Source organism: Pseudochaenichthys georgianus, chromosome 16 (genome assembly GCF_902827115.2).
Source record: "Pseudochaenichthys georgianus chromosome 16, fPseGeo1.2, whole genome shotgun sequence".
Classification (NCBI taxonomy): Eukaryota; Metazoa; Chordata; class Actinopteri; order Perciformes; family Channichthyidae; genus Pseudochaenichthys; species Pseudochaenichthys georgianus.
In genome coordinates, this window is record NC_047518.2 from 40,858,299 (window position 1) to 40,869,523 (window position 11,225).

Consider the following 11,225-nt stretch of genomic DNA (forward strand, 5'->3'; position numbering starts at 1 on the left):
CCCCCCCCCCCTCCCTTTCCTCCCTCACCTCCTCCCCCCTCCCTCGCTGCCTGCACACTTTGCAGTACTGCAGCTCTCTTTGTGGGGCAGGACGACACTGCGGTACAGTGGAGAAGCTCCTCAGCGCAGGGCCGTGTGCACACTGTAACACTGGGGAGGCCCTGACCTGTGCGATACAACCCGTGTGCAATATGTGCTGTTGACTAAAATAGGGTTTGTTTTGTTTTTAATGCATTCTGTATTGTATTAGTTTTTTTTTTTGTATGTCTGAAATGCTTTCGCTCGCAGGCTTCAATAAATAGTAAATAGTAAAATAGTAAAAGCATTTGACAGAATTGAACGATCAATAAACACCTTCAGTCTTGCCTTATGCATTGGTGGCATGATGTGTGTTCAATAAAACTTGATTTATATTGCAATTTTTTACATTTTACATTTAATACAAGATAACACAAAGAGCTTTTTCAGTTTTTTATGAAGTTATAAACTTTGTGGTTTTATGGAGAACATATTACATGTTTTTCATTTATTTAGATACAATTTTTTCATTGATATAAACTCTTCAGGAAAATGAAAAAACATCACAGATGCACTTTGTGACAAAAACTAAATAGATAATCTTGTCTAAATAATTCTTTGTACTTTGGATGCCTAAGAGAACATTTCAATTTTAGACGAGCGTTTACCAACCTTTTTAACTAGTGATCTTTTTCAAGAGAAGATTTTTTCACAGGTACCAAATGTCTGAGTTACAACTAGGTTTTAGAGAATAACTAATCAGTCTTTCACGATAACTAAAAACAGGGTATCTGCAGGAATCCTGAAGTCAAATGTAATACCTTTTAAGACCCTTTCCATACATTTGAAGACCTCATCGCCGCTTGGAGTTCTGACCGGTTACCTTGGCGACACACTTTACCTCACATTGACTATATACAGTATTGATTGTACTTCCTCCTTATCTTCCAACCATTTGGACGCAGACTTGCATTCCCCCATAACGATGTTGCTTAGCAACGGGCGTAAACGGACCTTCGCGCTATCAAGCAGTGAGCGTGCGACGTCCTGTTCAGATGACGTCAAACCCAACGGGATGCCATCAATAAACTACAGAATCACACGCCACACCTACGCCATGAGTACATTCAGGCAGACTGTAGAACACAACCTCTTTGGACAATTTATAGACTTATTGAAAACAAGCTACAAAATGTAACACCTTGGAAAATGCGTTTAATACTTTTTAATAGCCTTAATTTTCGCTAAATTGATTTATCAACTTTTAAGACCCTCTGAAAAAAGCATAGATTTTGCAAAAGGGCACAGAAAAGCACAATTTGTATTGCAGATACATGTATTTTGTTAGGTCAAGACCAGAGATGGGGTCATTACTAAACAAATGTAATATATTACATATTACTTTAAAAAAAAGTTATATATTACACTACTTACTATCTACATAAAGTAACTCGTTACTTTACTCGCCGAGCACGTACGAACTGCGCATGCGTGAGTGGCAATAACTCTCCTTACCAGCAGGCGGCGGTAGTGTGTATTCGTCATTCAAAACAGGCAACAACCGGAAGATAGAGAAGAAGAACAGACTACGTGATATAAACAAACAACAAATAGCTTCACCTTAGCATGTGTTCTTTGCAGGTGTGTGTTGAGGTTTGACGTGGTGTTTACAGCAGTGGATAACCGCTTCTGGCCTGGACACCTCACCGTCACGTTCCTGTCTATTCTTCGGACGAACTCAAAATAATGGGCATACCTCCACCCCTCGAAAGTTATCGCTGACTCAGCCATGTTTATGCAGCACTGCACGTGGAGATGTGGACGCGCAAGTCGCGCAGATTACGTACATATAAACCTGCGGCAGAAACCCCTCTTGTCTGTCAGTGTGATGACTGATTTTAATAAGTAACGAAGTAACGCGTGTCGGGGCAATGTTAGTAACTGTAGTGTGATTACTGAATTATAAAAGTAGCGCGTTACACTACTCCGTTACCGACAAAAGTAATATTACAGTAACGCGTTACACCCAACTCTGGTCAAGACCAGTAAGACTCATCATTGAGATTCTTTATTATTGAAAGGGTTCTGCTCATCCTGGCCTTTAACTTTGAGCCTAGTGGCAGGAACATCGATCTGATAGCAACATGTCGGAGCCATGAAACGTGTATAGTAATACGTTTTGTTATATAAGGTATTTGTTTGATCACTATTGATTGGTTGGCTTGGGTCACATGGATATGGGCGGCACTCATTATAATCCTGTTCACCTGCGTGAGGTGTGTGTGTGGAAGAGAGGGTGACACAGGACTTTTTGTTGACCGCAAGATTTACGATTGCTTTGCATATTTTTCATTAAACTACATTACAATTCAACAGAGTTTTGATGTCAGCAAGTACTCTTTTTTAGCGTGGCATACAATATCAAACAGGCCCGGCCTCAGCGACTTTGTTTGTTTCCTGCTGTCGCTATACAACATCTTTAGAAGGAAAACACACAAGGCTTCTTTTCCAGTCCATTATTACACTTTTATATCATTTTTTTGTGAGTCAGGAAAAAAATAATAGATTAACTGAAATACACAAATCTTCTCTTTACATGAAGAAAACATACAAAAAATGGCAATACACAACACGTTTACAGCATGGCATCCCACAGCTGTTCTCCGTCAGTTCCTATTGGCTGCTCAGATGTTTTTGCCAGTATTGTTGGTTCAGGTTAACGGTATTTGCCGGTGCGGTTGTAGCGTCTGTAGAGGAAGCGGACCCTCTTCTCCAGCTGCAGTTTTTCCGCAGTCATCATTCGGTCTCCCACCATCTTCTTCTTCCTGGTGAGCCGCTGCAGCTCGTTGCCTCTGAAGGCCTTCACCCAGCACGGAGCGATGATCAGCTCTTTGGGATGAGCTTTGAAGTCTCCTGCAGACACAGAGTGAGAAGATCAGAACATGTCAGCGAGGCACTGCCTGATGTGGGATGCTAAATCAGCCTTGCATTAAATGTTTATAAAGGTTATTTTTTTTATAAAATGAATCCAAAGCAAATGTTCTGCAGTTGTTGGGAATTTAGTAAGATTGTATTGGAAGCACTCTCACTGCTTCTCAGTTAAATGTTTAAACTGAAATCATCACACATGCCCCTTTCACACCAACGCGGTTTCCGTGCTTGCGCTCTTCTGGTTCGGTTTTTCTTTTCAGACCCCGTTTTGTTCACACAACTTTCATTTGCCGTACTCGCCAAAAACTGTTAGCTCAGGTTGATCCCGCCCCTTCCCCCGCCTCCGACGTAAGCGTGACGTGTGCGGTTCTTGCTAATCTCGACCAAAGAATGTTTGGTGCTTGGTAAGCACCGGTTTTCGGAGCTTAGAGGCGGCTCCGCTGTGGTGTGAACAGGAAAAACCGGTGCGTATCAGGCTCTAGCTCCGAACCGGCCCTGGAACCGCGTTGGTGTGAAAGGGGCATGTGTGATGATTTCAGTTACTAGACAACATTTAAAAAAAAGAAAAGGTAAATTTAGAAGCAGTGAGAGTGCTTCCAATACAATCTTACTAAATTCCCAACAACTGCAGAACATTTGGTTCTGCTACACTAACAATCAAATTCAACATTTGACTTATCACATGGAAAACACATCTGGATTTCTATATGCGTAGTTTGGCTGGGAAATATGGCAGAAATCTTCCATCACAATATAGTCTCAATTACAATAAACATCCTGATATATGTTTTCTGCTAATTCAATACATAAATAGTCTTTATGAAATAACCCACAATATATATTGTCTCCTGGCCAGCCCTACCACATCCTAAGACAAGGGTCTGCAACCTTTTTGACCAAAAGAGCCATTTTGCTCCTTTTTCCAAAACATTTTTTTGTCTGGAGCCGCAAAACATATTTCATAGTTTTTTTATTGTTACATCAGACAAAACTACAGTTTTTTTGTATTTATTATGTTATTTATTACATGATATAAAACTGTTAACCTCTAATAAGAAACAAAGAACTCTTATAAGGAGAATTAAAAATAATACACAGGCCTACTTTAAAATAAATTAAACACAGCACTTGGGGAGTCCTCTGCACATTTGAAGGGAAAAAAATATTATTAAAATGGGCCCACTTTGAAATAAATAAAACATATAGCTGCACCCTAAAAAGAGTTAACGGTAGGGTAGGTAAGAATGGAGAAACCAGCTCGAGTGCACTAGAATTTGAAAATACACAACCGGAAAAAATATGCCTCTTCCTTCAGACTTTCTTACAGAGTCCCTCCTCCAACACACACGAACGCACACATGACCAATGAGGGCACGAGATAAGTTTGAGCACAGATGGAAGGCTGACAGGCAGGTAGGCCGTCCAGTTATTTTAGCCGGGCCGGCTCAGATGATTGGTCGTGCTTTTTACAGCGCTACGGCTTCCAGAGATTAATTTTTGTATGTATTTATTGTCAAAGCATTTAATATATTCATTGCTATCGGGACGTTAAGAGCATTCCATGGAATATAACAAAAAGTGTTTTCTGAAATAAATTACATACCCCATTGAATTATGACTGAAGATCGTCAGCTGGCTTCCTCTCCCTTGTTGTTCCTCGATACGTAAAGGCTGCACCACCGTTGACAACTTCTCTCTACATATCAAACATACCGGTAAACCTGCATCGTTTGCTGTGAAAGCAGATAACTCTGTCCACGAAGAATTAAATCCTGTGTTCCTCCGGTACTTTTCTTTGATTTATCCATAGCTCGCTCATCGAGCCGGGGGTCAGGTTATTCGCCTCCAAGAAAAGGCGCTCGCGCGGGACCGTAGCAGGATGTGACGCATATTTTAGTTGACCTAATTAAAACCGTTTTGTTTTTTATTTATGTGTCACAGTATCACCTCAAAATACAAGATACGAAACATTTTCAACCATGCAACAAAATATAAATAGTCCTACAAATACTTTTATTTTATTTCCTTCTTATTTTTGTCTAAGCTCAAGGGCCAGAGCAGAGGGCTGAAAGGGCCGCATGTGGCCCGTGGGCCGCGGGTTGCCGACCCCTGTCCTAAGAGATCAATTAAAAGCTGGCCAGTTTAACAAAAACTGTCTGCAATTAATAAAACCCAAAAAATAAGTAAAAACATTTAGCAGTCTTAGATTTACACTGGTTGAGGACACTTACCTAAGATGCCTATATTATCGTAGACTCCGTACATGCTCCTCTTCTCCGTCCACCGGTCCACCTTCTTCAGCGCGGGGATGGCATGCATCCTGATCTGACAGCATGCGCCTGAAAAAATAACATTGTTTCAAGTCAGTCTCTTAATGTGAACATACACTACACAAAATGTAATTAGGACATTTAACTCAACTTTTTATCATTTATCAAGAAAACCCGATTGTTGTACTTGTTCCAGCTCCTCAAATGTGAGGATATTGCTGAAACAGTCTGAAGCTCAAAGGCTTTCTCTTTTCGGTTATACCACAAGGTGAGTTCCTTTTTACTTCCTGCTTCTTCACACACATGCTCTCCAGTACAGGTTAGCTCTGAGTGTTAGCGATGCTAATGTAAACGCCGACCATATTACGTCCAAAACCGTCATTGTTTCTGATAGCAACGTTTCTGATTGGGCTGTGGGTCCACATTTCAGATACCACGTCATATCGGACGCAAATCTGGATCAGCTCCGTTGTAGCCCCGTTTTTAGAGATTTGGGTACGGAGGGAAAGAGAGAGGGTTTTATTTTCTGACGCTGCGTGAGTTCCCCGACACACCGGGGACACATGTTTATGTATAAAAGACATCAAAAAGTGCATTTTGCATGATAGGTCCCCTTTAACTTTTTAATTCTCCATCCGTCTGTCTCTGTTTATTCTTAATTGATCCTATTTTGCCACATTGGGTTGCATTTTTTGATTAAATATTCTGTACAAATAAAGTTGTGTTTGTTTTTATTAATAAGATTATTATTTACAAGTATGTACATTTATTACACTGCCCTTAGGTCACATGTGTCAAACTCATGGCCCGGGGGACAAATCAGGCCCTTGGTGGATTTAATTTCAGCCCGCAGGATCATTTCTAATTCCTATTAGATCTGGCCCGCCGGTATATTGCACGCACACCTTCACTCAATCCTGAGGGTCTCCTCCGCTCAGAGCCTGAGCCCAAACATTGATGACCTTTCACCCAAGATGAGATGCCAAGTATCTGAGCTAGCATCTCAGAGCAGCACACTGAGTTTAATGGATGTTTCCTTCTGCACTTTGTTTCTCACGGCAACAGGGCATGTTTGTTTTGTTCTTTGAGGGAAATTGTTTTTTTGAAGCTGTTGTTGGCCTGTGGGGAAATGTACTCATAAGAAATGACTCTGCAGATAGAGCCATAAGAAATGAATGCAACTGATTATTTAATGTTGTTTTTATAGCCAATCATGTAAGCTTTGTTAGTTCCAGGTTTAATATGTGCAATAAATTCATTTCAATAAGTTTTGCAATAAACATTGAACCAGTCCGGCCCTCCACTAGTACCCATTTTTTATTTTGGCCCACTGTGTATTTGACACCCCTGCCTTGAAGTACAACTCTCAAAGAGAAGATTGAAAAGCTCCATTAGACTGCAGTCAGCGGATCAGATCAAATTAAGATGTTACAAACGGTCACAAGTGTTGCAAAGAAATTAGTTTGTTTCCCCCAATCACTTAATTATGATGTCCATGACCCAATTTGAAATGTCAATATCACAATGAATCGGCAAGTACCCATTTATTTTTATTTTGACCCACTGTGTATTTGAGTTTGACACCCCTGGCTTAGGTGATGTATAACGCTTTCCCATTTGTTTGTATTATTGCTTACTCTATGACTTGTTAATATCTACAAATATGGTTTATAACTTGAATTAATGGTGTTATTGTTTCTAGTTTTGGATCAATATGTGGTGTTTTTTATCGCTATGACAAGACATAATGAGGGTAAAGCATCGTAATGAAAATAACTAACACATGCACGCACTGTAGGGATGCAAAGTAATAGTTTTTTCTGCAGGACACAAAACCAACGTGTCTAATTTATAAATGAAACATTAGACTCACCTGTAGAGAAGGCCCTGGCAGTCTGACAGAAGGACGCTCCAGCCTTCAGTAACCCTGCCAGAACAGACATGGTTTCTACAAAAAACACAATAGATATCAACTTCACATAAAAGGCATTCAAATGACTCAAGTAAAATGGCTATTCGGTGATATTTATTAATGTTTTAAACGTGTCTATCAAAGAAAAACTATGCCTTTTCAAGTACATTGACCCTTAGCATTAGCTTTATCAAGCATAGTTAGCTTCAACAAATGTATTATCTTGAACATTACCAGTTCCAATGTCCTGTGGCAATCTCCTGCCTCTTAAATCTGTCGTTATTGTTCCAGAAAAGCATAAAGGACAGCCGTATGTGGGGATATTACACTTAAAACATTTGTTATTGAAGCGTCAACATGCTCTTAGTGGACGCTTCCATCTTACTCTGTGTCCCACAATGCACCGCGTCGGTACCGTAACGTTGTTAGAGAACAGGTACCGTAAAGCTGTAAGAGAGGCGCGCAGACATTGGTTTGAGTCTCTGCGACTTGTTTAGCAGCCAGTAGAGGGAGGTATAGCAAGAGGACATATTATACAGTCTATTATAGGAAAACAATAATGGAAAGACATCTCATACATAGTAGAATTTAAGTTTAAAAATATATCTTAAAGTCTTTAAAAAAAATCCTAAATATATCTAATTGACATCAGGCCAGATTGCAAGTGTATCTGTTGAAGGGTTCACTTCAATTGGTTGTTGAAGTGTCTCAAATGAACTAGCTCAAGCTTACAAACTAAGATTCCTGTTGTGGTCTTAGGAGGACATACTGTAGGTTCAATTCCCCTGAAAACGTTTTTGATTTGGAAGTCTACCACCTAAAGTGAAGAGTCAAAAGGCAAGGCAAGGCAAGTTTATTTATACCCTCCTGGGACCCAGCCCATTGAAAATGTCCACTGTAGTGGACATTTTGTTAACATACATCTCCTTTTACTCTTTTGAGCTACTCTATCAGTCCCTGGCGTGCTGTACGGAGGACATCCTGGTCTTTCCAGTGATATGTCATTGGTTAAAATTGCATGCTGGGAAGTTCCTCTTTCTTTTCATCCAAAATGGCTGGCATACGAAAAATAAAATTGTATAGAAGAAGCAGGAGAAGTCAAATATTGTTGAATAATTGTCATTTTTACCATGAAAATCATATATGTTCTTGTTTATTAACATGTGAGGAACTATATAATTAGTTATGAAAGCAAGTTTTCAAATAACAGCCCTTTTATAAATGTCCATTCTAGTGGACGTCAGGACTATCTTCATGGACTTTATGACTCAATATCGTTGCAGGAGACGGAACTGAAGCAGACGTTTTCTGTACCAGATAGTTCAGGGAGATTAAGATTTTGAGCTCTCAGATGATGAGAGAGATGAGGCTTTCACACCTGGGATAGAAGAGGGTCAAGAAGAAGGGGGGAAAGATGCAGGAGGCTCCATGAGCGCACAGATAGATACATGGAGACAGATAGGGACGAGCTGGAAAGACATGGCCCCCTGTGGGCCAAGAGTAGCACGTATGTCTTATTGTTGTTTTTATTTTAAGTGGATTCATGAAAAATGAGAATTGCCTCAGGAATGCAAGCTTTGTTTCTATGAGCAGGTAAAATGGAGACCATATCCATACAACTAGTCAAGATGACCCTACAGCTCGTGCCGACTGGAGTCCAATGAGGTACTTTCCCACTACATTGACTACAAAGTCTTTGAAGATCTGGAAAGATTCACCAAAAAAAAAGCTAGTTTTGTATTGACCAAATAAACAGCAATGTTCAGATCAATTACTTATTCATGTTTTAAATAAAGGTGAATGTATTATTGTATTAATATCACTCTATAACCATAATACGTTACATAGTCCATCTGTTAATTTTGGCTGTCTTTTCAAACTAATATGGTACCGACATCCTCTACAGTGGACATAAAATAAAATAAAAAAAGTCTAAATTGCAAGATGTGTTAGTGTTAGTGAGGACTCGAGCAGCAGCGTTCTGAATCAGCTGCAACTTCCTAATAGATTTTTTAGTGAGACCTGTGAAGACACCATTTCAGTAGTCCAGTCTACTGAAGATAAAGGCATGGACAAGTTTTTCCAAATCCTGCTGTGACATTAGTCTTTTAATCCTAGATATATTCTTTAGGTGATAGTAGGCTGATAGTAACTGTTTTAATGTGACTGTTGAAACTCAGGTCAGAGTCCATGACTACACCTAGATTTCTGGCTTTATCTGTTGTTTTGAACATTGCAGACTGAAGCTCAGCGCTAACTTTTATACGTTCTGCCTTGGCTCCAAAAACCATTACCACAGTTTTATCTTTGTTTACTTGGAGAAAGTTCTGACACATCCAGTCATTGATTTGTTCAATGCACTTACTCAGTGTTTGAATTGGAGCATAGTCTCCTGGTGAAATTGTTACGTACATTTGTGTGTCATCCGCATAGCTATGGTAACTTATTTTGTTGTTTTCAATCAATCAATCAATCAATGTTTATTTATATAGCCCAATATCACAAATGTTACATTTGTCTCAGTGGTCTTCACAGTGTGTACAGAATATCAGTATGACAATACGACACCCTCTGTCCTTAGACCCTCACATCGTACAAGGAAAAACTTCCAAAGAAAACCCAGTTTAAAGGGAAAAATGGGAGAAACCTCAGGGAGAGCAACAGAGGAGGGATCCCTCTCCCAGGACGGACAGACGTGCAATAGATGCCGTGTGTAAATTGAAAAGATAATACATTTGCAACATAGGTAGTCCAAATGTTTGGAAATGCATGTGTGTATAATAGGAAGATGAATCCACGAGGATATCCATCCAGGACCTATGATCCAGGACCACAGCCACGACTCAAGATCCAGCGCTCGCGATCCAGGACACAGGACCGCAGGATCATCCATGACTCCGGATCCCAGCGTATATAGACACCAAAAAGAAAGACATTTGGGGAAGCTGGGTTAATCGGAACATGAGTGTACACGGGTATAGACAGAGAGAAGGAAGAAGTAAGATGTCCCCCGACAAACTAAGCCTATATCAGCAAAACCAGGGGCTGAATCTAATCAGCCCTAACTATAAGCTTTATCAAAAAGGATGTTTTTCATTATCTGAGCCAGTGGTAGCATGTAGATGTTAAAGAGAAGAGGCCCCAAGATGGAGCCTTGAGGTACCCCCACATGTCATATTTGTCACCTCAGATGTGTATTTACTAGGGCTGTCAATAACGCGTTAACGCCAAAAAAATTAATGCCACTAATTATTTTAACGCGATTAACGCATGTGTATTTTTTTCCTCGGCCACCCCGCAGTTTCAGACGCATCGAGTTTAAAATATCATCTACAAGCTGATGCTGACAGCCCCGCTACTGCTGCTGCCGCTGCTTTGGAGAAAAAGCCCCAACACAAGTCAGGCTCAGTGGCGGCGCCAGAGATTTATTTTGGGGGTCCTGTGGGGTAGCTTGATGTTTCATAGTGGGTGCTCAAACATTTAGGGTTTCCCATTAATGTACCGGGCGCTACAGTGGAACTTTATACTGCAACAATCCCCACGCACACACAGTGCATGGCGAGAAAAGAATAGGCGGCCAAATATCTAGTTTGATGCAGACGGTCACTAGAAAGGAGCGAGACAAATGGGATGTTACCTTTAATTCGAAATCAGTGAGGAAAAATTGCATATCAGTTTGCAGTATACCTTTTTTTGTTTGCATCATTACATTGTCGACAATGGTAACAATGGTCTTGTCTAGACTTATTTGACAACCTGGCCAAACGGTGATTTCTTGATCATCTGGAGGGTGTCATCAGCTGTCTCTGTTGCCTTGGCGGCATAGTCCCAGAAGGCCTCAGTCAGCAATTCAATCTGTGGCTTGGGTGCATCAGCATATAAGATGTTGGCAGTGCAGCCTGTTGAACAGACAGAAAAAACAGTTTTGAAGAACAGTTGGAAGGTTTTTATTTCAGGTGTTTTTAGGTATTTTACACAAAAAATATTCCGAAGGAGGTAAAGTGGCACTATACTTAACTTCCAAATCCCAGAGGCATGTGTGAGTGTGTGTGAATGAGCATTAGGTTAGATGATGAGCAGTCTGGCTCCTTATG

General features: G+C 40.4%; 1 protein-coding gene and 1 pseudogene across 1 annotated transcript; one reads left to right on the forward strand and one right to left on the reverse strand.

Moving 5' to 3' along the window:
• Nucleotides 1–2,501: 2,501 nt before the first annotated feature.
• On the reverse strand, nt 2,502–7,539 carry LOC117461183 (large ribosomal subunit protein mL51-like). Its single transcript, XM_034102958.2, has 4 exons — nt 7,366–7,539; nt 7,093–7,167; nt 5,181–5,288; nt 2,502–2,931 (listed from the first exon to the last, which is right to left on the reverse strand). Exons 2-4 carry the CDS (start codon nt 7,160–7,162, stop codon nt 2,735–2,737), a joined length of 375 nt encoding a protein of 124 aa, XP_033958849.1. The 5' UTR covers nt 7,163–7,167; nt 7,366–7,539; the 3' UTR covers nt 2,502–2,734.
• A 1,071-nt stretch (nt 7,540–8,610) lies between these two features.
• LOC117460710 (tapasin-related protein-like) overlaps nt 8,611–11,225 on the forward strand; it is an 11,786-nt pseudogene continuing 9,171 nt past the window's right edge.

Bases quoted from the DNA above. Each gene is read 5' to 3' on its own strand.
- LOC117461183 (XM_034102958.2), bottom strand. From the start codon at position 7,162: ATGTCTGTTCTGGCAGGGTTACTGAAGGCTGGAGCGTCCTTCTGTCAG. The intron at 5,289-7,092 runs GTGAGTCTAATG...TTATTTTTTCAG, and splicing joins TGCCAGGGCCTTCTCTACAG to GCGCATGCTGTCAGATCAGG. The intron at 2,932-5,180 runs GTAAGTGTCCTC...CTGTGTCTGCAG, and splicing joins CGATAATATAGGCATCTTAG to GAGACTTCAAAGCTCATCCC.